Source organism: Hipposideros armiger, unplaced genomic scaffold (genome assembly GCF_001890085.2).
Source record: "Hipposideros armiger isolate ML-2016 unplaced genomic scaffold, ASM189008v1 scaffold_64, whole genome shotgun sequence".
Taxonomy (NCBI): Eukaryota; Metazoa; Chordata; class Mammalia; order Chiroptera; family Hipposideridae; genus Hipposideros; species Hipposideros armiger.
Window position 1 is genome coordinate 671,160 of NW_017731414.1, and position 27,275 is coordinate 698,434.

Here is a 27,275-nt window from a genome sequence, read left to right on the forward strand (position 1 = left end):
TGCTGTCTCTGCTGCTAGCCAGGCACTCTGCCCAGTGCCCTCTTCTCATATCTTATTCTGCAGCTCAATCCTTAGTTCCTCAGGGAGATTTCCCTGACTCCACAGCCTACATGTGACCCATGTACCCTTTCTTCCTAGCACTAGGTCAACTGCACTTTGACATGGGTGCCATTCTTGGATTGATGACCAAGACCGTCCTGGTCACTACTGTCTCTTGAGCAGCTGTCATGAACTTGGCTCAACAAATATTTGGGAATGACTGTGCTCAGAACTCAGAGGTTCCACACTGGGACCTGGCCCCCCCAACCCCCTTTCCCAATTGGCCCTTTTAAACCCATGACCTCAGACCAGTTCCTATTTGGCACCATCGCTGGGGCCTGTTTCCACATCTAACAAGGAGGGAGCAGGACTTCAGGTTTTCTAAAGCCTGCTGCAGCTCTAATGCTCCCTGAAGGGGCTGGGATTAGGGTGAAGAGACCGAGCCATTCACCTCCAGCACAAAATTTAAGGGGGCACCAAAAGTCTTAGTTATCAAGATAAATATTTTAATGCAATGTTTTTTTAAAAAAAAATACCAAAATTGATCCCAAAAAAATCCACAAGGAACAAAATATCAAAATTCTAAATAAAGACAGGATCCTTCTTGCGCTTTTGAGAGCCACTTTCACCTCCCTCCCTCTCATCGAGCCCTGCTCCATGGCTGCTGTTAGGGACAGTCCTGCCCCAAGGGCCACATCATAGCCTGATATTTGGGCAGAGCCAACAGAGGCTGTAGCTCTTGCCACAGCTCTATTCCTGGGACAAACCAGTACCTACATATGAGGAGCTACAGTTTTCTCTTGTGTACAGTTAGGGGGACTATGAGTGTCCTGGGGTTGCTGTAACAAATGACCACAAACTGGTTGGCTTAAAATGACAGAATTTATTCTCTTGTGGTCTGGAGGCCAGAAGTCTGAAATCAAGGTGCCAGCAGGGCTGTGCTCCTTCCTAAATTCCTCGGGGAGAGTGTTTCCTTGTCTCTGCCTGCTTCTGGGGTCTCCAGGTGTTCCCTGGCTTGTGGCTGCATCACTCCAAACCTCTGGCTTTGCTGTCATATCATCTTCTCCTCTTCTGTTTGTATCAAATCTCCCTCTGCCTGTCTAATATTAAAGACTCTTAGGATTGCATTTAGGGCCCATCTGGATAACCCAGCATAATCTCTCCAGCTCAGGATCCTTAATTTAATCACATCAGCAAAGACCCTTGTATTAATCAGGTGTCTCCAGAGAAACAGAACTAATAGGATGGATAGATAGATGATAGATAGATATATAGATAGATAGATAATAGACATGCTATAGGTATAGGTATAGATACAGATTAGATGAAAATAGAGATAGAGATAGATTTGTAGAAATTGGCGCATGTGGTGATGGAGGCCGAGAAGTCCTACCACCTGTTGTCTGCAAGCTGGAGACCCAGGAACGCTGGTGGTGTGATTCACTGAGTCCTGAGCCCTGAGAATTGGGGGGCTGATGGCATTAATCCTGATCTGGGTCTGAATACCTGAGAACCAATGCCCAAGGACAGGAGAAGACAGGAATTTGCCCTTCCTCCTTTTTTTTTGTTCTATTGGGCCCTTGATGGACTGGATGAAACCCACTTGCATTGGGGAAAGCCGGCTGCTTTACTCAGTCCACCAGTTCAAATGCTAATCACCAGCTATCTGGGCATCCCTTAACCCAGTCAAATGGACACATAAAATTAACCGTCATGACCCTTTTTCCATATAACATACATTCACAGGGTCCAGGGATTAGTTCTAGATATCCTGGGGGTGAGGTACTATTTAGCTATCACAGAGGTTTTCCCAAGCAAAAGATTCTGTGATGCTCGGTGCTCAATTCGATTCCAAATTTACCAGTCCCATGTTCCATACTCTCAGGTGCCTCCGCACGCAGGTGCTATAAGTCTCTGCCTGCACGTCTTTTTTTTTTTTTTTAAATATTTTATTGGAAAATTGGGGGAGGGGAACAGTGTTGGGGAATCAGGGAAAGGGAACAGACAAGTTGCTATCCTTTTGTTCTTTAGTCTAGTTGTGGAGGACGTTGCTTCACTGGCCCTTGTTGGTATTATCGTTGCGCTCTTCCTGGGTGAGGCAGATTGGTCGCCAGCCTCTGGACGGCCACTCACGCTGGCTGCCAGCCACTCACTGGTAGCTTATGGCAGCCCCACTGCAACAGGGGCTGCAGCCTACGCCATCGCCTGCCACTCTCGGCAGCCCAGCTCCAGGTCGAGCTGTTGTTCACCATCTTAGCTGTAGAGGGCAGTGTCACTGGCCCTCATATGGGATCCAAACCAGGGCCCTGCTGCTCAGAGCTGGCGCCCCAAGCCAGCTCTTAACCAATGCGCCAGTTAGCCGGCCCCCTCTGCCTGCACCTCTTAATGTACTTACTGCCATGACACTATGGCCAGACCCATTGTTACGGGCCTGGCATGCCTCACCCAGAGTCACGGAGCTAAGCTCCAGGGCTGAAATTTGAAACTGTGCCCCTCTCTCTACCCTCTCTCTGCCAGGCCCTCCTGGGTGATCAGTATGGTCCCTCTCCAGTCCCAACGCTGATTGAAGAGAAGGAGTGGGAGGCCCTGAAGGCCCAGCTGACCACCAGGCCGGGTGACCTAGAGCTGGTGGCTCATCATTTCCAGAGGGATGAGAACGCCGTGCCCCCCATCTACGTGCTACAGGCCGCGAGCACCAGGGAGCCCCATGGGCCTGAGGAGGCCGCCCTGACCTCTGTGCTTCGCTGTGGAGCCCAAGAGGCCAGGAGGCTGGGCCTCATCACCCAGGAGCAGTGGCTTCACTACCACCGATCAGGTGAGGTGGCGGGACTCCCCTCAGGGTCCACGGGAAATGCCCATGTGCTCAGAATACACGTCCCATGTTGTCCAAATGCCACGGTCCGCATTTCTGTAAATGCCAAGCCAGTCTAGCTCCTGGACCCCTGGTTCCAAGAAGGTCATTTTACGGATGACCCAAGAGAATTCAGCCCTGTTCAGTTACATCTTGGTCTGTTAGGATCCTTTCTCCCTCCCTGCTTTCTTTCCTTCCTCCGGGGAGGCTCCTAGCTTTGGGGGACATGTTCTAGAATGACCACCATCTCTGTTTGCCTGAGACTGAGAAACTCCCAGGATGCAGGACTGTTAAGGCTGAACCCATGACAGTCCTGGGGAAACTAGACAAGTGGTTCCCTCTGTGTCAGCCCAAGTCAGCCCCTGCTGAGGACTCTGAGTTGTCTGGCTTTGTTGCACCTGCCTCAGAGGTGGAAACTGAGGCACAGGAAGGCGTCTCGTCTGCCCCAGGGTGAGTGTAGGGATTTGACCCTGTGACGGTTGGGTCTATGACGCAGCTCCCATCTGGTCCCTTACCTCTCACCTCTCACCTCTCACCCCACCCTCCGCTCCCACTATCCTCTACTCCAGATACCAGAAAGATTTTTCTAAAAATGCAGCGTGATCAATCCATTTCCCCACTGTTTCCTGCCAGCAAGAAATGGGTTATTATTGTTCACGGGTTAGTAACATGTCAGTTTGTGGGTTACAAGTATGTCAATTTATATGATCAAACATACTAAATATATAAATGTATAATATTAAAAATATTAAATCTATAAGTTCATTTATCAACATATTAAATACATGAATTTATATTATAATAAAATTTAGTATATTATATTATACTATGTTATACTGAAAATATTAAATATATTAATTCATTTATAAACATTAAATGCATGAATTTAATCTTATTAAAAATACTGGTTATTATATATTATCTATTGCTGAAATATTAAATACATGAATTTATTTATCAACATGTTAAATATATTAATTTATATTATGAATATTAAATATACGGGTTTATGTTATAAACATATTAAATATATTGACTTATTTAAAGATATTGAATAGTAATTTATATTAATAGTATTTTAATTTTATTAAAATATATAAATTATTATCTATTATCTATTAGATCTATTATATATTAATTCTACTAATGACATATCTATTTTTAAAAATAAACTTCTTTGCAGAGATCATTTAAGATTAACAGTTAAGTTACAAGGTTACAAAGCTACAAAGATAGTATAGAGTTCCCGTATGTTCTTCACTCAGATAAGTTAACATCTTATGTGACCACAGCACACTTGTTGGAACTGAGAAATTAACACCGGTACTTAACATCAGTACATGATGATTAACTAGACTCCAGACTTTATTCAGTTTCCTCAGTTTTCTCATTAACATTTCCTTTCTGTCCCACGGCCCCATCCAGAATCCCACGTTGTGTTTAGTGGACACGTCCCCTTAGGGTCCTCTGGTCTGTGACAGTTTCTCAGTCTTTCCTTGTTTTCTATGACCTTGACCCTTGACCATTTTGAGGAGTGCTGGCCTGGTGTTTCATAGAATGTCTCTTACTCTGGGTTTGTCTTGTATTTTCTCATGATTAGACAGGAGTACCTTGATGCCCACCTGACATCACAGGTGATGCTAACCTTGATCCTTTGGTTAAGACTAGGAATGACATATCAATTTTGAATACACTGTTTATGTAAATAATTTTAATGGCTACTGTTTATTGAGCACTTACTATGTTGCTATTGTTTGCTCTATGACACGAAACTAAATGTGCTAATTGCTTTCATGAGATATCTGCCATTAGGGCCATTTTCAGCGTCTAGGGTCTATACTTCGGGATGGAGCTGGTTTTCAGTTTGACCCCTTTCCAGCTGTATTGACTTCTGGAAGCCTTAGAGCCTCAGTTTTCTCATCTGTAAGAAGGAACTAGTCAGAGTTAGTATGTAATGGAGTCATTGGGGAGTCTAAAGGGTCTTGTCCCAGCTATGAACTCATATTGAAACTCTAAGCAGCAATGTCAAACCTAGCCCATTAAGAAACCCCACTTGGAAAAAAATAAATGAATAAAAATTAAAAATAAAAAAGAAGCCCCACTTGAAAGAACAAGTAGAAACTCCTTGAAAGTAGCAGAAAGCACAAATGCACGTCAGCGATGGTGTCTCTCAGCATATTATTTTCTAAGTGCCTTGCTCAGCTGTCTTTTTTTTTAACTTTTTATTTTGAAGTAGAGATTTGCAGGAAATTGCAAAAAAGAAAAAAAGTAGTGGAAGGAGATTCCATATATCCTTTACCCAGTTTCCCCCGAAGGTAAGTAACATCTTGCAAAACGAGAGTATAATATTCCAACCAAGAAATGGACAATGTTATAATCCCGAGAGAGCACCACTTTTACAGGCACACCTTTGCATGTGCACATGTGTGCATGGGAAAATGCGTGTGCGCATGTATTTCATTCCATGCAATTTCATCACCTGTGTGGCTTCGAGTAACCACACAGTCAATACACAGCACTTCCCTCACTGCAAGCCTTCCTCCCGCTACCCCTTTAGAAACACACTTACCCTTCCCCACATCCCCCATACCCCAGCAACCACTAATTCATCTCCATTTCTATAATTTTATTTCAACAATGTTATAGAAGATAGAATCACACAGTCTGTAACCTTTTGAGATTGACTTTGTTCCTTCAGCATAACATGCTAAGATTTTCACAAGAATTAGTTCATAAAATGTCCTCATTAATAGCCCCTCAAGATTTAACTAGCATACCCATGTTACAGGGGAGGAAACAGAGACTCAGAGAGGTGCAGTGATTTGCCTAAGGTCACGGCTTGCTGGTGGTCTTAGATTGGTTCATACCAAAATGGGGCCCACCAAGGACCCCATTTCAAGACTGTTAGTTGCCTTCACTTCTGACCTCCATTCATGGGGCTGAGGCAGGTGTGGGGTCACTCCAAGGAGGACTTTTGAGTGGCTCTTGTCTTTGGCTCGGAGACTGAATCCTGTCTCCAAGCTAAGGCCTGGCTTGCTCAGCGTCAGAGAGCTCGGGGCCTCTGCTGAGTGTAGGGTAGCTTCAAAAATACTCCTCTGGTCTGTCTGCTATTTCCAAACAACAGCCTCCAAGGAGAAGTCAGTGTGGGCCCTTGGCTCTGGAAAATATGGGCCCTCAGAGCAGCTGTGGCATACTCTGGGACAGGGGTCAGCAAAGCACAGCCCGAGGGCCAGATCCGGTTCACCATTTGTTTTTGTAAATAAAGTTTTATTGGAATATACTCAAGAGCATTTGTTTGCATGTTGTCTATGGTTATGCCAGGTCACTCAGGCTCATGTTGAGCTTGAGACCCAATGTCCACATCTCCCAAGTGTGTCTCCCAAGTGTCCCCACTCAGGCCAGCTGATGACATAGTGATGACCACACCCTCTTCCCATCTCCTCCACTTCTGCAGTCATTGAGTGGGAGATAGAACGGGGTCTGCTGAGCTTGACAGACGGGCACCAGGGGGCCACTGTCTTCCTGAGAGAGATCCAGGACCTCAACAAACACATTCTAGAAGACTGTGCTTTAAAGATGGTGGACCGGCTCCCAGACGGTTGCCTTGACACAGATGCCCAGGACCTTCTCAGCAGCCTCAAAGGGCGCATTGCTGATGTGCAGCCTGGAGTCCTCAAGGCCCACCACTTGCTATGGAGCCGTGACCTGGTGAACCCTAAAAACAAGGCTCATGCTCAGTACCTGAAGGAATTGGGGGAGCAGTTTGTGGCCAGGGCTAACCACCAGGTCCTCGAGCGCCTCCGGGAGCTGGAAGCGGGCAGGCAGGAGTTGGCATGGCTCTACCAGGAGATCCGCCACCACTTGGGGCTGAGTTCCGAGGCCACCAAGACCTTCTGCGGGCGCCAGGAGCTCCTGGCCCAGGTGGGGCAGCGACTCAGGCAAAGTGACAACCACCCCCACACGCCTCTTGTGCTTTTTGGACCCCCGGGCATTGGAAAGACAGCTTTGATGTGCAAGCTGGCTGAGCAAATGCCGGGACTGCTGGGCTGCAAGACGGTGACCGTGCTGAGGCTCCTCGGGATGTCGCAGATAAGCCGTGATGCCCGCAGCCTGCTCCAGAGTATCTGCTTCCAGGTGTGCCTGGCCTATGGTCTGCCCCTGCCCCCTGCCCAGGTTCTGGAGGCTCACACCAGGGTGGTCCAGTTTTTCCACACCCTCCTGCACACAGTCTCCTGCAGAAACTTTGAGTCTCTTGTGATCCTGCTGGATTCTGTGGATGATGTGGACTCCATCCACCGTGCTCGGAGGATCCCCTGGCTGCCTCCCAAGTGTCCCCCGAGGGTCCACCTCATCTTCTCGGTCTGCTCAGGGAAGCGGGGAGTTTTGGACACTGTGCGGCAGATGATCATGGACCTAGAGTCCTACTGGGAGGTGAAACCCCTCTCTAGCCACCAAGGGCAAGAGATGATCCAGCTCCTGCTAGAAGCGTCCGGGAGGACACTCAGCCCGGGGCAGAGGGACCTGCTCTGGGCCAGCCTCCCGGAGTGTGGGCACCCTGGGCGGCTGAGTCTGGCCTTTGAGGAGGCCCGGAAATGGGCCTCCTTCACCATGCCAGCTCCTCTGGCCTCCACGGCTAAGGATGCGATGCACCAGCTGTGTGCCCGCCTGGAGCAGACCCATGGGCAGCTCCTGGTGGCCCGAGTGTTGGGCTACATTGTGTCTTCCCGGTAAGTCTCTTTTTCATTCTAGTTTTTTTAAAAAAAGCTTCTGAATTAGTTTTAATTTTTTATGCTAGTAAACAGAGTTCATGTACCAGAAAAATATAAAACATGCTACACAAAAGTCTCTCTCTTAAAAATTAAGGTGATTTAATGTACTAAATAGCAGCCTAATATAAACTCATACATTCTAATACGTCTTATAAGAAGCATTAGTTTTTTTTTTGAAAGGTGCTTTCTGCCTTTTTTTTTTTTACACATACATAAAATTATTTTTAGTTTTTTTAAAACAAGGAAATTCTCAGAAAACTTCAAGAGAAAACCTTTCACAGACCTGAAAGTGTTTGATAACATTAATCTGACCTTTATTATTATCATTTGTTTCCATATCAGCTTGCTCTAGATCATATTTTTGTCTTTTCCACCCATCCCCCACCCCCTCCTTTGTCAATCATCAGCTTGTTCTCTGTATCTATGGGCCTGTTTCTGTTTTGTTTAATTTATTCATAGTTTTGTTCTCTAGATTCCACATATAAGTGAAATAATATGGTAGCTGTCTTACTCTGCTGATTTATTTCACTTAGCATAATACCCTCTAGGTCCATCCATGTTGTTGCAAATGGTAAGATTTCATTCTTTTTTATGATTAAGTAATATTCCATTGTGTATATATACATATATACAGAGGGTGCCAAAAAAATGTATACACATTTTGAGAAAGGAAAAAACTGTATTAAAATTGTAATAATATATACTGATAACAAAAGATGAATACAAGTCATGCGTATACATTTTTTTGGCACCACTGGTTGTGTGTGTGTGTGTGTGTGTGTGTGTGTGTGTGTGTGTGTGTATGTGTGTGTGTACCACACCTTTATCCATTCATCTATCAATGGACACATAGGTTGCTTCTATATCTTGGCTATTGTTAATAATGCTGCAATGAGTATAGGAGTACATACATCTTTTTGAATTAGTGTTTTGTATTTCCTTGGATAAATACCCAAAAAGTGGGATTGCTGGGTCATATGGTAGTTCTATTTTTAACTTTTTTTTAAAAAAGATTTTATTGGGGAATTAGGGAGGGGAACAGTGTTGGGGAATTGGGGAAGGGGAACAGCCAAGTTGTTGTCCTTCAATCTTAGTTGTGGAGGGTGCAGCAAGCTCAGTTCCAAATCCAGTCACGCTGCTCAGCTCAAGGTGCTGTGTTCAATTAGTTGCGGGTGGGTGTAGCCACCTTTCCATGTGGGAGTCTAATCAGCAGCCTCATTGTTAAGAGTGTGCACTCTGTCCACTGAGCCATCCAGGTGGCAGCTCTGCTCAAGTTGCTGAGTTCAGTCATTAGTTGTGTGTGGGTGTAGCCCACCATCTCGAACTGGCAACCTTGTTGTTAGTAACACATGTTCTCACCAGCTGAGCCATCCTGCCACCTGTTGGCAGCTCAGTGGCAGCTCAGCTCGGGCGCAGCTCACTGGCCTATGTGGGAATCGAACTGGCGAGCCTGTTGCTCAGAGCTCGCACTCTTGAGCAAGCTCTTAACCAACTGAGCCACTCGGCCGGCCCTATTTTTAACTTTTTGAGGAAACTCCATACTGTTCCATATTGTCTGCACCAATTTGCAATCCCACCAGCAGTGTACAAGGGTTCCCTTTTCTCCACATCCTTGCCAACAATTTGTTGTTTGTTGATTTTCTGTGATAGCCGTTCTAAGAGGTATGAGGTGATAGCTCATTGTGGTTTTAATTTGCATTTCTCTGATGATTAGTGACATTTAGCATCTTTTCATATGACTATTGGCCATCTGTATGTCCTCTTTGGAGCAATGTCTATTCAGGTCCTCTGTTAATTTTTTAATCAGGTTGTTTGTTTTTTGGCGTTAAGTTGTATGAGTTTCTTATGTATTTTGGATATTAACCCCTTATCGGATATATTGGCGAATATCTTCTCCCAGTGAGTAGGCTATCTTTTTGTTTTGCTGGTGGTCTCCTTTGCCGTGCAAAACCTTTTTTAGTTTGATGCAGTCCCGTTTGTTTATTTTTTACTTTTGTTTCCTTTGCCAAGGAACCTTCATGTTGTTTTCCATAGTGGCTGCACCAATTTACAATCCCACCAATAATGCACAAGGGGTTTCCTTTTCTTCACTTTTAACTCTTTTTAAAATAGAGGTACAATGCGTGCATTCATCTCCTAGGGCTGCTGTCACAAATCACAAACTGGGTGGCTTAGAACAAGAGAAATGTATTCTCTCACAGCACTGGAGGCCAGAAGTCTGAAATCAAGGTGTCGGCAGGGCCGTGCTCAGGTGCCAGGGGAGAATCTCTTCTAGGCCTTTCTTAGTGTCTGGTGTTGCCAGCAACCCTTGGCATTCCTTAGCTTGTAGACACATCACTCCAGTCTCTGCCTCCATCATCTCCTGGCCTCTCCCTGTGTGCGTCTCTGTCTAAATTTCCCTCTTTTTGTAAGGACACTGCTCAATGGATTAGGGCCCACCTTAATCCAGGATGCCATCATCTTAACTTGATTAATTCCCAAAAGACTGTTTTCAGATAAGATCTCCTTCACAGGTTCCAGGTGGACGTTAACTTTGGGGGAACCCACAACAATTCACTTCTCCTAAAGTTCACTCTTTTAAAATGTACAGTTCAGTGACATTTTGTACATTCCCAGTGTTGTGCAACCTTTTCCTCCTGTCATTCTTTCTATTTTTCTATCCATCTATCTCTAGAACATTTCATCACCCCAAAGGAAACCCTGTCTGCAATTGTAGTCCCTCCCCATTCCTCCTCCTCCAACCCCTGGCACCCACTAATCTGCTTTCTGTTTCTATGGATTTGCCTATCATGTTTCTTTTGTAAAATTTTTACTTTGAAATACTTTCAAACTATAGATTAGTGGAAGAACTCCCATAGTGCAAAAAATCGTGCAAAGAATTCCCATATATCAGGGTTTCTCAACCCTGGCACTGCTGATATTTGGGGCCTGATCATTCTTTGCAGTGTGTGGGGGCCGCCCTGTGTGTGGTAGGGTGGTGAGCAACATCCCTGGCCTCCGCCCACAAGGTGCCAGCAGCACCCATCCCCAGTTTGGACAACCAAACATGTCTCAGGATATTGCTAAGTGTCCCCTGCAGGTAGGATAGGCTCTAGTGGAAAGCTGCTGCCATACCCCTCCCTCCAGAGTCACCAATTTGCCACATTAGCTTTGTCTCTTACGCTCTCCCTCTCTTGTTTACCTATCAATCTTTCCCTCTATCCTTCCTTCTATTTTCCTGTCCAATGTCTTTCTTTCTACCTTTCTATTTTTCTATCCATCCTTCTTTCTTTCTGTTTTTCTATCAATCTATCATCTATCTATTTTTCTATCAATCTTTCTATTTTTTTATCTATCTGCATGCACGTGCGCGCGCGCACACACACACACACACACACACACACACACACAATTTTTCCTTGAACCATTTGAGAATTAATTACAGGCATCATTCCCCTTTACCCTTAAATACATCACATATTTTCTAAGAATAAGGACAATCAGAACCCCACATCACCACGGACAATTATAAAACTCAGGAAATATATCATAGACACAACCATATTACTTAATACACAGTTCATAGTCAAAACTTGCCCATTGTCTCAAAAATGTCCTTTAGAGATGCCAATCCAATATCACACATTGCATTTAGTTGTCAAATCTCTTTGGTCTCCTATAACCTGGAACATTCTACCATCTGTCTTTGTCCTTTTTCAAATTTAATTTTATTTTTTTATTGGGGAACAGCCATGGTCATTGGTTACACATTGCTTTCATGCTACAATAATATAGTTGACTCTTTTAAGGAGGTTGCAGCTTGCAGTGGCCCATGCGGGGATTGAACCCGCAATCTTGGTGTTATTAGCACCACACTTTAACCAACTGAGCTAACCGGTCATCCTGTCTTTGTCCTTTTGAAGAATATAGGCCAGTTATTGTGTAGATTAACTTTTCTAAATTTTTAATGGGTATACGTAGCTCGGTCCTGTTTTTGAATAAAGACTCTAGTTCAGGAGGCCTGGGGTGGGGCCTGGAACCCTGTGCTTCTCCCATGCAATGCTGCTGGTGCAGGGATCACCGCTGGGGGTGGGGCAGGGAGGGAGAAGATCATAGTTCTCTCTACCTGAGTTGGTCTGATGTTTCCTCATGATCACATCCAGATTAAACCTGAGTGATGCTCGGCCCTTCTTGGGCACGAATTTTTTCCCCACTGTAAATTTGCAGTGTTCCCCTTTGTAATTAATAGCAATGCGTGGGGCGAGCTCAGAGAAATCTTCTTAAAACAAACTTCTCTCAAGAATCAACCACGAGGGGCCGGCCGAGTGGTGCGTTGGTTGAGTTGGCTTGGGAAACCAGCTCTGAGCAACAGGGCCCTGGTTCGGATCCCACATGAGGGCCAGTGATGCTCTGCCCTCTACAGCTAAGATGGTGAACAACAGCTCAACCAGGAGCTGGGCTGCCGTGAGGCACCGGTGACGGCGTAGGCTGCCGTGGAGCTGCAGTGGGCTGCTATAAGCTATCATGAGTGGCTGGCAGCTGGCTTGATCTGCCAAGAGCCTCCGTGAGCGGCCGTCCAGTGGCCAGAGACTGATCTGCCTCACCCGGGAAGAGCGCAGTGATAACACCAACATGGACAAGTGAAGCAACGTCCTCCACAACTAGACTAAAGAACAAAAGGACAGCAACTTGTCTGTTCCCCTTCCCCAATTCCCCAACGCCATTCCCCTCCCCCAATTCCCCAATAAAATCTAAAAAAGAAAGAAAGAATCAACCTCGAGCCTGCATCTACATCTAATTCCAGGCTTGTAGCATGGGAGTCAGCAAAAATCTAACAGGAAACTCCAATTCCAGTGTATTTATAAAGTTTAAATGAATGATGGCTTAAATGAGGTTGCTCAGCCAAGAGAAAGTCTCAGGGCTGTGAACTCCTGTGAACCTGGGTCAGAATGGTCAGGAGAGATTGCTCAGAGATGTCAGTTGTGCCGGGTGAGTCAGAAATAATGAGCAGGAGAGAGGCCTGTGTTCATCAGACTCCCCAGCAGCTGACTGCTGCCCCCAGGTGGGTGGGATGGAGACCAATTAGCAGACACACCAGGCAACAGAGCTTTGTCTTAATGCAAATGGCTGTCAGGAACACTTGAGCCCATCATCAGAAATACTGGATGATGCAATATTGCCTCTTCTCAGTTTTGGGGGGCAGTTTTTCTCTTTCCAACCTTTGTCTTTCGCCAAAAATCAGGCAAGATGGGCGGCCATCAGTGAGTGGGACTTTTTGTTTGTTTGGTTGGTTTGATTGCCAGGAACAGAATCCCACTCATGCTCATAAATAAAAAATAGGGCTTTATGCCAAGGCCATGGAAGGAATCCAAGGCCACCCCACAGCCAACTCCAGGGGGGTGTACCCCAGATTTTGTGACTGGTGTCCCCAGAGTGGGGAACTGACCTGGATACTACAAAGACAGACTCAGGGAATGTTCCAGAATAAAGGGGTTAGGCCATTAGGCCACTCAGAAGCTGTCCACAAGGAGGAAGCAGAGTTGTCATGGAAACCAGAAAAGCACGGGAATCAGGGCAGTTTCTCATCCCCTCTCCCCCTGGATCATCTCTGCACATCGGCTTTTGTTTTGGACTCTTCCTTTCTTCTCTCCGGAAATGCAGCTTGCCTCCTGCTTCGGCTGGCATCATTAGCTCCCATGTCAGGGACTTGAGGTCATCGTGCTGGCTCCTTCTTGAGACCTGATTGCAAAATCTGGGGAGACAGAAATCAGTTGGCCTTGCTGGCCTCACGTCTGGTCCAGTTAGTAAAACTGGGGGTTTCATTGAGTGTAGAACCACCCTCCTGCAGGGGCTGGCCGAGGGGAGTGGGGGGAATAAAGGGAGATGACTGTGGGGGAGGTGATTTTGGTGCCTCCAGTTCCATGAAAATATATTTTATTTACACACAGAGTCGAGAGCCTGGCTCTTGGAGCAGATCTGAGCTCTAGGCCAGTGGTTCTCACCTGGGGTGATTTTGCCCCTCCAGGGAACGCTTGGTGATGTCTGGAGACATTTTGGTTGTCTTCACTCTGGGAGGGGGCTGCTATTGACATCTAGTGGGTGGAGACCAGGGGTGCTGCTCAAAACCATAAGGTGCATGGGACACCCCCCCCACAGAGAACATGGAGCCCCAGATGTCAGTAGTGCTGAGTGTGAGAAAGCCTGCCTTAGCCTCACAGACCCTGTCCTCTCTCTCTCTCTCTCTCTCTCTCTCTCTCTCTCTCTCTCTCTCTCTCTCTCTCTCTCTCTCTCTCTCTCTCTCTCTCTCATTGATACTCATACATCAGAAAATTCTAAGTAAGTAAGTATTCTGTGTATGTGAACAATGTGGCAGGTGTTCAATCAAAATGAAGACTTTGCTCAACATCAGAGAATTCAAAAACACCACACGAAGAGTTTCTACCCAGTGAGGTACAAACAGAAGCCAGCCTCCCTCACTCCCTTGCTCCGAAATGATCTCTGATGTTCTCCTTTGCAGGTAAATCCACAGTTTTCCCAGTCTCATGCTCACAGGTGTTAGAAAGTCTGTTCCAGCCCAGCACCAAAACTTCAGTCACTCATCCTATTTAAAGACACCCCTTTTCTCTCAGCCTGTTCTGAAGCCAGGAAATGCGGCGTGGGCCAGGGTGGACACAGTTGGTTTCTGAGTTATTTGCCTAAGTTACCTCCTCATTCACTCCCTAGGCTGCCTGACTCATCTGAGGTTGAGGAGGGGATGGTTCAAGGTTCTGTAGCTGTGTGTGTGCAGAAGGACAGACAGATCAGGAAAGGCCTTATGTGATGGGTACAGCTGGAACAGGGCATTGGTTCCCGCTGGGCCTGGGCACGGTCCAAATGCTGATCCTCAAGGAAAACCCTTTGGTGACATGCAGGACGCTGCGCAGCTGACCGTGTCTCTCCCTCCCTCTGTGTCTGTGTCCTCCAAATGCAGGAGACACAGGTGTGTTCCCCGCCCTTCCTCCCCACAGGCACGGGCTGTCTGAGGCTGAGCTGAAGGACATCCTGTCCTTGGATGATGAGGTCCTGCAGGCCGTGTACCAGGACTGGACCCCGCCCAGCAAGGAGCTGCTGCGTTTCCCACCCCTGCTGTGGGTGAGGCTTCGTCGCGACCTGGGAAACTGCTTGGCCAGGCGGCCTGTGGACGGCTTCACACTCCTGACCATCGCCCAAAGGTAGGTTCAGCGTGGAGGTGATGCTACCTGGGTGTCTAAGAGCAACAACTCACTGATCAGACTCCTGCTTGTTCCAGATCCTTCTTCTCTCCCCATTCTCAGGGAATCAAGTCCACTTAGCATGGCATTCAAGGGTCTCCATGCACTGATGCTAACGCAACTAACTTGTCTTTTAAATTGAAGAGAAATTTGCATAACATAAAATCTGCCATTTTAAAGTGTACAATTCAGTGGCATTTTATACTTTCATAACCATCACCTCTAAGTGGTTCAGAACATTTCCATCACCCCAAAAAGAAACCCCGTTCCCATGAGTAGTTACTTCCCATCTATTCTTTCCCAATCCCTGACAATGACTCATCTGCTTTCTGTCTGGATTTGCCTGCTCTGGACACTTCATATTGATGGGATCACACCCTATGTGGCCTTTTGTGTCTGGCTTCTCTCACTCATCATCATGTTTTCGAGGTTCATCCATGTTGTAGCGTGTGCCAAAGCTTCATTCTTCTTTATGACTGAGTAATATTCCACAGTATGGATGTATCACTATTTATTTATCCATTCATCCACTGATGGACATTTGAACTATTTCCACCTTTTGGTGAATAGTGCTGCTATGAACATGTGTGTACAAATTTTTGTTTTTCAGTTCTTTTTGGTAGATACCAAAAAACAGTGAATATATACCGTACATAATTCCAGGAGTGGAATGGCAGGGTCAACAGTACCTTCTTTTATGTTTAACATGAGGAGGCCAAAGGTTCCTTTTTAAAGTAGATTTATTTAAGGGGAAAAAGAAAGACAGGGTGATTTAGAGATAAATGTTAGGTAACAAATAGGACAGGAGGTCAGCAGACTTAGCAAGCATCAGGGGGTGGTTTAGAATGGAATTGCATTTGGGAACTGCCTTCTGGAAGGCTGGTGGCCACCTCTGAGCTCACCTGGTCCCCCAGACCCACCAGCCCGTGTCCCCTCTGTGCAGACAGCTGGCCGAGGTGGTCCAAGAGCGCTACTTGTCGGGGCCTGAGAAAGCCAAGAGGCATGGAGTCTTGGCCGACTTCTTCTTGGGGGCCTGGAGCCAGGGCACCAAGAAACTCATCACCCTGCCACTGGTGGGGAAACCCCTGAACCTGGACCGCAAGGTGAGGTGTCTGCACCCCTGTTCCCCACCTGCAACCTCCACCCTGCTATGTAGGCAAGACCACGGCTGCCTGGCAAGGACCACCCAGCTCCGTCCTTCCCTCATTTTCACTTAAAACACCCTCTTGACCTCCTTCCCTTCTCTTCCCTTGGAGAGTGAGATGTCCCCTCAGCCCCTGAGCATCATTTTGGGGGTAGGGAGCTCAGGAAGACCCACTCCCACACTCCCCTCCCCTCAGTCACTGTTCACACATTTCCTTCCAGTCTTTCTTCTTTTATGCTCAGGAGCTCTAAGACTTGGTGTCCTTAGCTGGTGTGCTGCTCCTTCATTTTTTTGCCTCTCAAACATCTCAAGGTGTTCAGGAAGCCTTCGATGATTTTCTCTCTTCTCAGTTACTTGTTCTTTACTTTGTGCTTCCTTCACTCTGAGGCAGAACTATAAGTTTTTAAAAACTTTTAGCTTCGGGCTGGCCGAGTGGCGCGTTGGTTAAGAGCTGGCTTGGGACGCCAGAGGGCCCCGGTTCAGATCCCACATATGAGGGCCAGTGACACTGCCCTCCACAGCTAAGATGCTGAACAACAGCTCAACCTGGAGCTGGGCTGCCGTGAGTCGCTGGCAATGGTGTAGGCTGCAGCCCCTGCTGCAGTGGGTTGCCATGGGCTACCGTGTGTAGCCAGCAGCCAGCGTGAGCGGCCAGCAGCCGCTGTGAGCGGCTGTCCAGAGCCAGTGACTGATCTGCCTCGCCTGGGAAGAGCGCAATGATGGTGCCAACTTGGGCCAGTGAAGCGACGTCCTCCACAACTAGACTGAAGAACAAAAGGCAACCAATTGTTTGGTCCCTCTCCCCCAATTCCCCAGCGCTGTTCCCATCCCCCAATTCCCCAGTAAAAATCTTAAAAAAAAAAAAACTAAACAAAACAAAAAAAACTTTTAGTATGGAAATCATTTTAGATTTACAGAAGAGTTGCAAATGGAGTACAGAGCGTTCCCATGGACACTTGCACCAGTTTTCCCGGAGGGTAACATTTTTCATAACTGTAGTACAATGAGTACAGCTAGGAAATACTTAAGTCTTTGGTTGTCATTCAGTTTTTCTTTTTTCTTTGTCTCCCCTGACGGACCAGGGAGGCCAGAGGCAGGGCCAGGCCTGATTGTTTCTCGATGCTGCCCTTTCTCCTTTCCGATGACTCACAGATCCTCTCCCTTGTGCCTAGAACCCCCACAGGCTCAGCCTCATCCTTTCCCTCTTGGGTGTGGTCTGTCCCCCTACCTGGCCTCCCAGACTCAGGACCTCTTGCTCCAGTCCATCTGCTCAAGAAATGCTTCTGACAAGGCAACCTGATCATGCCTCTCCTCTAACACCTCCCATGGTTCTCCAGTCCCCTCCATCTCCTGTCTAAAGTCTCAGCCTGATATTCATGATCTGATTCCTACAAACTCCCTAGTCTCAGTCCCCACCATGATTGCCCACTCTGCTTTATAATTCAGTCCTCCCAAAACTCTCCTCCCGCTCTCTCCCACCTCCGGGCCTTTGCATGTGCTGTTCCCTTGCTTAAGAATCCCATTATTTCCTAACACATTTCACCAGACAGACCCCTATTTATCCTCCAAGGCCCATCTTTAGTGCCCCTTGGATTCCCTGAGCTCCACATCCCACCCTCTGCCCCAGCCCAGCTAGTGGGGTGTGGGAGTGTCTCTGTCTGGAATTGTGTCCCCATCCCCTCCAGCATCATGTGGTGCCTGGCCTGTGTTTGTGGAGTGAATGAATGAGCTCATCTCCTAGAGGCCTGGCTGCCAGCCCCTCCTCCTCTGCAGGTGGCTCCCCAGCCCCTGTGGTTCTCGGACACAGTTGCAAACCTACGGAAGCTGAAAGAGTTGCCCCATCACCTGCTCCACTCAGGCCGCATCCAGGAGCTGAAGCAGGAGGTTCTGGGTAAGCCCCCCCACCCCCATCTTGGAGAGGATGGAGCAGGTCCTGACCCTTGCCATCTACCCCTTTCTAAGCCTGGGAAGAGCAAAGGGCGAAAGTCAAAATCCTCAGCTTCTTTTAGTATACTGGGTTTCATCTGGGACAGTTCTGTACACCCCACCTCACCTTGGTGACACTTGTCTGGAGATGTCTGGAGATATTTCGGTTGTCATGACTCGGGGAGTGGGTACTACTGGCATAAAGTGCTAGCTGATAGTGCAGAGAATGAGAAAGTCAGCCTTAGAATAAGACAGGCCCTGTCTGTCTATCAGCATATCATCTATCATCTCTATCTCTATTTATCTACCACCTATGTCTGTCTGTCTGTCTATCTATCTATCTATCTATCATCTATCTTATCTGCCTATCAGTCTATTATTTATATCTATCTATGATCTATTATCTATTATCTTTATGTCTATCCATCCATCATGTATCTATCTATTCACCCACCTCCTTATCTATTTATTCATCCCTTTGTCTATCCTATCTGTCTGTTTTTCTGTCTATCTATCTGTTATTCATCCCCGTGATTCTCAACCACTTGTGATTCTGCCCCCAGGGGGCACTTGGCAGTGTTTATGTTTTTTATTATCATGACTTAAGGGTGCTGCTTCTGGCATCTGGTGGGTGGAGACCAGAGATGCTGCTCTACACCCTGCAATGCACAGGGTGGCCCATCACAGGGAATGACCGGGCCCCAATGTCAGCAGTGCTGAGAGTAAGAACCCCTGGGAGAATTGGAGAGGTGACACCTCACCTCCCAGGATGAACTGGAGGGAGCTGTGTGCTCCCAAAGCCCCCCTTCTCCCTGCAGGCAACATGAACTGGATTTGCTGCCGTGGCATGTCCGGGGGCATGGAGAGCCTATTGGACGACTTTGACCTGTGCGCCCCTCACATGGACTGTCCCGAGGTGGGCCTGATTCGAGAAGCTCTCCAGCTGTGCTGCCTGGCCGTGGAGCTCCGAGGCATGGGTGAGTCTGGCTGGCCTGGCTGGGGGTCTTCTCTGCACTGACCACTAGAAGCCTGCTCTGCTCACTGAGACGCCAGCTGGATTTTCACTAACTCACACTCTTTTCCTGTCTACACCTGTAGGGTTTCTCCCAGTTCAGCTTCTAGAACTTTGAACTGAACCTGGCAGATCTTTGAAGTGAACACTACCAAAGTAGTGCCTCTCCCCCTCACCCTGGCCCAGCACCTGCTTCTAGAAAGGCCAGATGGGCGATCTTTCAGGCAAAATCAAGGAAATGATGTCAATACTTAATATAACAAGAGAGAAAACACATTCCCGCAGGTTTTTTTGTTGATGAAATTCAAAATATGATAATAATTGAGCATGACTTTTTGGTAACACAGATCTGCTAATGAGAAAGACAAGGGGAATTCTTGTTCAGGAGAATAACATTTTGCTTAATTGGGGTTCAAAATCAGTGTTTCCTGTCATCATGTAAACATGAAATTTACCATCTTAACCATTTTTTTATGAAAAGGAATCTTTAATAATGAACAGAAAACATAATTAAGATAAATTTCTAAGAGTGGCCAGTATTAAAATGATACAGATATGGTCTATTTTATTCATATTATAATATCATAGAAAGAAGAATAATCCTATAGATTGTTTCTCATCACTTAATATGTAATGATGTAATAACATTAAGAAATAATTAAAATAGAGCTATATATAACAACATAAATGAATCTTAGCAATGTGGAATGAAAAAATTAAGCCCAAGAAGACCATACATATTATACTTTTAAAACATTTAAAACTCGGGCCGGCCGAGTGGTGCGTTGGTTAAGAGTTGGCTTGGGATGCCAGCTCTGAGCAGCAGGGCCCCAGTTCGGATCCCACATGAGGGACCATGACACTGCCCTCTACAGCTAAGATGCTGAACAACAGCTCGACCTGGAGCTGGGCTGTCGTGAGTGGCAGGCGATGGCGTAGGCTGCAGCCCCTGCGGCAGTGGGCTGCCATAAGCTATCGTGAGCAACCGGCAACCGGTGTGAGCGGCCAGCAGCCGCCATGAGTGGCCGTCCAGAAGCTGGCGACTGATCTGCCTCGCCCGGGAAGAGCGCAGTGATGGTGCCAACTTGGGCCAGTGAAGTGACGTCCTCCACAACTAGACTAAAGAACAAAAGAACAGCAATTTGTCTGTTCCCCTTCCCCAATTTCCCAATGCTGTTCTTCTCCCCCAACTCCCCAATAAAATCTTTTAAAAAAACAAACAAAACATTTAAAACTCAACAACTCAAAACAACTTATTATTTAGTTATACATATATCTGTGCTAAAATGATATATAAACATATATGTGTGTGTGTATATATATATATATATATATGTATATATATATATATATATACCAAAATATGTTATTGGTTATAAATATGGTTAACAAGAGGTTTTTTTTTAATTTTAGGAGAGTAGAAAACTGGTGTTACTAAAGGGAAAGGAGAGAGAACTGATAATTTTTAAAACTCTTACATGCTTGATACTGTTTTAAAAATTAGTAATAGGTAGCATTTATGAGCAATTATTTTGTCATCTTAACCATTTTTAAGCACACAGTTCAGTAGCATTAAGTACATTCACACTGTTGTACAACCATCCCACCATCCATCTCTAGAACTTTCTCATCTTCCCCAACTGAAAACACTAAGTCCCTGTCCCCTGCCCCAGCCACTGGTACCCACCATGAATCTGACTCCTCCAGGGACCTCACATAAGTGGGATCATACAATATCTGTCCTTTTGTGACGGGTTTATTTCACTCAGCATAATGTCCTTATGGTTCATCCATGTTGTAGCAGGTGTCAGAATTTCCTTCCTTTTTTTTTTTTTAAGATTTTTATTGGGGAATTGGGGGAAGGGGAACAGACAAGTTGCTGTTGTTTTTTTTTGTTCTTCAGTCTACTTGTGGAGGATGTTGCTTCACTGGCCCAAGTTGGCACCATCATTGCGCTCTTCCTGGGTGAGGCAGATCAGTCGCCGGCTTCTGGACGGCCGCTCACGGCGGCTGCTGGCCGCTCACGCTGGCTGCTGGCTACACACGGTAGCCCATGGCAATCCACTGCCACAGGGACTGCAGCCCACGCCGTTGCCGGCGACTCACGGCAGCCCAGCTCCAGGTTGAGCTGTTGTTCAGCATCTTAGCTGTGGAGGGCAGTGTCACTGGCCCTCATATGTGGGATCCGAACTGGGGCCCTCTGGCATCCCAAGCCAGCACTTAACCAATGCGCCACTCAGCTGGCCCTTTCCTTCCTTTTTAAGGCTGAACAATATTCCACCGTACGGAATGACCACATTTTATGTATCCGTTCACCCATCGATGGATCCTTGGGTTGGGTTGTTTCTACCTTCTGGTTGTTGTGAATAATGCTGCTGTGAACATGGTGTACAAATATCTTTTTGAGACTCTGATTTCAGTTCTTTTGGGTGTATGTCCAGAATTGGGATTTCTGAGTCATACAGTAATTTTATGTTTAACTTTTTGAGAAAGTTACCATACTGTTTTCCATAGTAGCTGCACCAGTTTGCATTCCCACCAACTGTGCCCAAGGGTTCCAATTTCTCCACATCCTCACCAACGCTTATTTTCTGATTTAAAAAAATAAGCATTCTAATGACTGTGACATGGACAGGATGGCTTTTGCCATACAGTTCCCATCTGGTTTTGATTTGAGGGTTTTATAAAGATGCTGAATTCCTATATCCCTTCCATGGCTCCCTTGAAGACCAGCCAAATGCTGCTCCTTCAAGAAGTCTGTCCAGCCACCACTGAATCTGGACAGCCCCGAGCTCCCCAGCCCCTGCATTTCCCATCACTGCATGCTGTTTCCATCTATCTGAGCTCTTATTGATTATTTCGGCTGGTTTTATTGCATCATTGTATCTGCCCCACCAGACTGAGCTCTGTGAGTGTAAGGGCACCACCCACTTGCTCCCTGCCAAGTTTGCACCCTTATGCATAGTCCAGTCCTGGCCAAGAACATGGATTTTGAGTTTGAGCCCCACTTTGTTGATTCAAATCTGGGCTCTGCCACTGGTATTGTGAACTTGCGAGTCCCTTCCCCTTCCCACCCCACCTCCACCTTGCAGTCCTCAGTTTCCCCATATGCAAAACGGGATGTTTATAGATCCTCCCACCTAGGGCTGCCTGGAAGGGTATTCAAGTCAGTTCCTGCAGAGCCTGTCCCCATGGTGCCATCGGGATCCTGTGTCTGTCACGTGACAACATCAACTTGTTGATGTGAATGTCCTTGGACAAGCCATTTCTGCAGTGAGCCTCAGCTTCTGTTATCTGCAAATTCTGGGATTGAACTAAGGCGCATCTAGGGTCCCACTCAAATGGAAGGTGCTGGTATCCATCATCAGTTATGCCTTTTTCACACACTCATGCCTGTCAGGATTTGTGAACATTTCAGGGAGTGACTTCCCAGGAAAACAGCCTCGGGCACAACTGCCCTGTTTAAGAGAAGAATTAAAAGCCCAAATCACAGTGTGTTCTTTACAGCATCCTTGACTGACAGTCAGTGGTTCATCCAGCACAAGGAGGTGTAGGAACGAATGTCACCACCAGAAGGCGCAGCTGGGCAACCATGTGCTCTCAGCACATTGCAGCACTTCCCAACCGCTCCTAAAAATGCGTAGATATTCCTGACTTCTAGTGCCTCAGGCTCCAGGATAACTTGGCATTGTGCCGTTTGTGACCCTGTTTTTTATTTAGAAGACTGACATTTTGTTTATCATGGGTTTTAGATACATTAATTTTTATTTTTTTTAAATATTGCATTAAAATAGTATTTATCTTGATGGTTGAGCTTGTAGGTGCCACCTTAAATTTTGCACCCGTGACAAAAGAGACACTTGCCTGAGTCCTGGCTCTGACCCATTTCACCCACCAGCAAACCAAGGCACAAGGCATTGCCACCATTGCCCCAGGCCCCACAGTTAGGATGTGCCAACAACAGGGACAAAATGAACTGTCTGCCTTCAGTGTTCCTGGTCTTTACTCAGCATTGGAATCAAACTTTTTGGGTCAGATTCCTGCCTCTTACTGGCTGTGTGACTATGTGCAAGTTGCTTAACCTCTCTGTGCCTCAATTTTCCCCTTTATAAACTTGAGATAATGATGATGATATCTCTGTGTGGTAGGTAGAAAACATTGCCTCCCACTCCCCTCCCCCCTCCAAAAAAATATTCACTTCCTAATCTCTGGAACCTGTGACTATCACCCTATATGGCAAAAGATTTGATTAAGGATCTTGAGATGGAGAGTTCAACCCAGACTATCCAGGTGGGCTCTCAACACAATCACAAGTATCCTTTTAAGAGAGAAGTAGAGAGAAATTTGAAACAGAAAAGGAGAAAAGATAGATGAGGCCATGTGAAGATGGAGGCAGAAATTGGGGTGATACAGCCATAAGCTAAGGATGCCTGGAGCCCCCAGAAGCTGGAAGAGATAAGGAAGGATCCTCCCCTAGAGCCTTTGGAGGGAGCAAGGTAGCCTGCTGATACCTTGATTTCAGACTTCTCCCCTCCAAAACTGGGAGAGAATAAAGTTCTGTTGTTTTAAGCCACACGGTTTGTGGTTATTTGTTACAGTAGCCACAGGAGACTAATACATTCTGTAACTGTGAAATGCTGGGGAAATGGTCAGTACTTCCTTCCCTAACAGATACTTGTTGGGTATCTGTGAGGTTCTAGGTACTAAAAATACAACAATGAATAAGGCAGACATCATCTCTGTTCTCAGGAAACTCCAGGTCTAGGGAAGTGAGCGTGGTGGGGCCATCGAATAAACATACAAAGAAATATCAGATTGCAACTGCGTAAGACCTGAGCTTGGGGACTGTGAGGCTTGGAGGGTTGGGCTGGAGAATGCTTTTTGCAGAAGTGACCTTTGAGCTAAGATGAGGATGAGGAGATTGGCATGAGAAAGGGGAAGGGGTGGGGGAGGAAGCTTTCCAGGCAGAGAATAACATGGGTGAAAGCCCAGAGGTTGGAAACTACCTAGTGCTTGAAGTAGGCGAAAATGTGTCTGCAGAACAGAAAAGGAGACAGAAGAGGGTGACAGGGGTTCAACCCGACAAAGCAGTGCCCCTCCCCTTAACTCAAGTCCCCTTTGTTGCAGAGAGAAGCATCCTGTATACAGAACTCCTGGCCAGGCTCCATTTCTTCACCACCTCACATCCTGAACTTGTGGGACAGCTGTGTCAACAGTCCCAGAGCTGGTTCCGGGTGTGCCCACATCCTGTGCTGGTGCCCCTCGGAGGATTCCTCCAGCCCCCAGGAGGACCCCTCCGGGCGATCCTCACTGGCTGTCACAAAGGTGGGTGTCCCCAGTGTAGCAAAAATTCTGCCAGGCCTCCTCTTGCCTGGGGGAGCAGTGGATGGCAGGTGTTTCAGGCTATTCTCTGGGGCTCCCCTCTGCTAGTCAGGAGGCCCCCTGAGTGCCATCAGGCAGGGCTGCCCCTGCTGTCTCATGCTGACTCAGCTCTCCCTGCTCCCCAGGGACTGTAGATTACTAGTGTGAATACTGCTAATGAGCCTAGAGTGAGGGATGCCAACTGCCTCTGGGGTCTTGTTTCTAAGAGTTCAGTGCCCACCTTACAGAGTTTCTGCAATTTACAGGCTGATGCTAGGAAGTCTGAAAGCTAAGGACTGGTGCCTGATCCGCCCCTGAGAGGCTGATGGAACTTGCAGATTCCCATGGGACACCAGGATGTCAGAGGGACAAGAGGATTTAGTCCTGTCTATTAATTTATCATCCATCTTTCCTTCCCTCCTTCTTTCCTTCCTTCCTTCCTCCCCCCTCCCTCCCTTCCTTCCACCCATACATTTATCTGTCTTTCCTTCTATCCATCCATCCTTCCATCCACCCATTCACCCTCCCTTTCTACCTTCTCATCAGTCATCTATACTTCCATTAATTATTCTTCCTTCCACCCATCTGTCCACATCACTTATTCTTCCACCCTCATCCACTCACTTACCCCTCCAGTCATCCATACACTCAGCCATTCATCAACTCACCCACCTATCAATTGATTCATCCATCTACCCATCTAATACCTGTCCATTCTCTCACTCACTCATCTAACCAGCCATCTGTCTATCCACTTATCCAACAATCCACCTTCATTCCTCCATCCCTTTTTCTGCCCAACCACAATTTCTTGCATTGATGGTGAGGCCATTAAATATGATTAGCTTGTGGTTCACATGTCAGTTATGGCAACTCAGGACTTTCTTTTGCCACATTGCCTTGTAGGGAAAGCTACTCCTAAGACACAGTGCTTCCAAACTATTAGAAATTTTAAGAGACACTAAGTACAATGCATGGAAGAGTTGACTTAAGGACAGCCACGAGAATGCTGTGTTTAGAAAGATTCTGAGACTGAATCTGGTTTAATGGGAAATAGTGTACGTGTGTCTTTGTTAGGATACAGGTTTAGATGCTGTAACAGAGGCCAAAATAGCAGCAGCTTAAATAAAATAGGAGTTCATTTCTTTCTCACATAACAGCCCACTGTACCCTGGGTGAGAAACACTGAACTAGAGAGACACTTATGACCAAGTTGTGGTTTAGATCCTAAAAGCAACATAAACATTATAGTCAAGATCTGAATCTGGTGTCTGGTAGCGCTGGCTTCAAAATCCTGGCTCTGCCACTTCCTAGGTCTGTGGCCCTGGATAAGGGAATGAATCTGTCTATGCCTCAGTTTCCCTATCTATGACGCAGGGGCCCATTGGAAGACCTTGTGGCTGAGCACTCAGACACAGGAGCTGATGTTATTACCGTTGTCTTTTGGGGACTGCAGGCATCACCGCCATGGAGTGGAGCCTGGAAGAGAAGCTGCTGGTGGTTGGCACCCAGGACGGCATTGTGGCTGTGTGGGACATGGAAGAGCAGCAGGTGATTCACATCCTAACTGGACACACAGGTGAGACTCGGGAAGTGAGGTTTATGACCACCTCCTTCCTAGTATCTATCGCCCGTCAATCAGTCAGTCCCCAGAGCCCCTTCACCACCAATTCACTTCTCTGTATTAAAACCCTGGCTTTGTTCTTGCATCAGTTAGCTATAGTCATATAACAAAATGTAGTAGCTTCAAACAATGGCTCGCCTTCTGTGGGCTGGCAGTTCAGGCTGGGCTGAGCTGAGCAGCTATTCTGGTCTCAGTGAGGCTTGCTCATGCATCTGTGGTTAGTTAGTGGGGTGTCTTGGAGCTGGCTGGTCCAGGATGTTCCCAACTAAGACAACTCAGCTCTGCTCCACACGGTCTCTCATCCCCCAGCAAGCTAGCTCAGGCAGAGGCAAGTTCTCTAGAGGGTGAACAGAAGCACATGAGGTCTCTTAAGGCCTGGAACTATCCTTGAAACTGGCACCCTGTCACATTCTATTGGCCAAAAGAAATCACAAAAACAGTCCAGAATGAGTTAGCAGGAAAACAGACTTCGTCTCTTGATAGGAGAAGCAGAATCACTGCAAAAGCTATAGATCAGGTTGGGTAAAGAGCTGTGGTCATTTATGCAATTTGTCTAGCACAGTAGACTTTTCATTTCTGCATAGTCCTATCACTGCTATGGTTCATTCATTTGATCAATTATTGAGTGCCCACTGTGTACCAGGCCTTGTTCTAGAGGCAAAAGAGAGACAGATCAGGGTCAAGACTCAGGTGAGGGTAGTGAGGTACATGCCATGGGTGCAAAATTTAAAGGGACACCTCCCAAAGTTAAAAAAGATTCAGTCATCAAGATAAATAATAATTCAATACAATGTTTTAAAATTTTGAAATTAATGCAGAAATATCCATGATGAATAAATATCAACCTGTATGAAATAAAGACAGGATCAGCAGTAGTGCTGTGCCAAGCCATATTGCTACCAGAGTCAAAAGGGAAACTTGGTGATTTGGTGCCTCCTTAAATTTTGCATCCAAAGAGAGATGCTTCACTTGCCTCACCCTAATCCTGGCTCAAATGAGACTCAACTCGTGTATTTGGGAAGATGAGCAGGTACAAATTGTGATAAGTGTAATGATGACAGCAGGGTGTCGCGAGCTACAATCATCAAAGTGACCAACTTAGGGCCTTAGAGAAGGCATTCCTCTGAGCAGGGACATTTCAGCCAAGATGCAAAGGGTGTGAAGGAAGCGGTGTGCAAAGGGCAGGGGGGTGGGAAGAGCATCCAGGCATGCAAGCAGCAAGTGCAATGGCCCTCGGAGAGGGAAGAGGCTGGTGCATTTGTAGAACAGCAAAGAAGCCAAGAGGCTGGAGCTTGGACATTACATCAAATGAAAGAAGCC

General features: G+C 46.6%; 1 protein-coding gene and 1 non-coding gene across 5 annotated transcripts in view; one reads left to right on the plus strand and one right to left on the minus strand.

Annotated features, from left to right (window-relative positions):
- Positions 1-27,275, plus strand: part of NWD1 (NACHT and WD repeat domain containing 1) — a 64,298-nt gene that overhangs the window by 12,646 nt on the left and 24,377 nt on the right. For 3 of the 4 annotated variants that reach the window (XM_019642017.1, XM_019642014.1, XM_019642015.1), the window contains exons 5-12: positions 2,557-2,854; positions 6,345-7,617; positions 14,646-14,849; positions 15,832-15,991; positions 17,806-17,923; positions 18,777-18,935; positions 24,098-24,295; positions 25,788-25,910. In XM_019642017.1, the coding sequence (XP_019497562.1) occupies positions 2,557-2,854; positions 6,345-7,617; positions 14,646-14,849; positions 15,832-15,991; positions 17,806-17,923; positions 18,777-18,935; positions 24,098-24,295; positions 25,788-25,910 (2,533 nt within the window). Of the gene's footprint in view, positions 1-2,556; positions 2,855-4,093; positions 5,206-6,344; positions 7,618-14,645; positions 14,850-15,831; positions 15,992-17,805; positions 17,924-18,776; positions 18,936-24,097; positions 24,296-25,787; positions 25,911-27,275 lie in introns of those variants that run through there. The other variant, XM_019642016.1, reaches the window with a different exon arrangement.
- Positions 11,465-11,538, minus strand: TRNAI-AAU (transfer RNA isoleucine (anticodon AAU)). Its single transcript has one exon. It is a non-coding gene; the product is annotated as a tRNA-Ile (tRNA).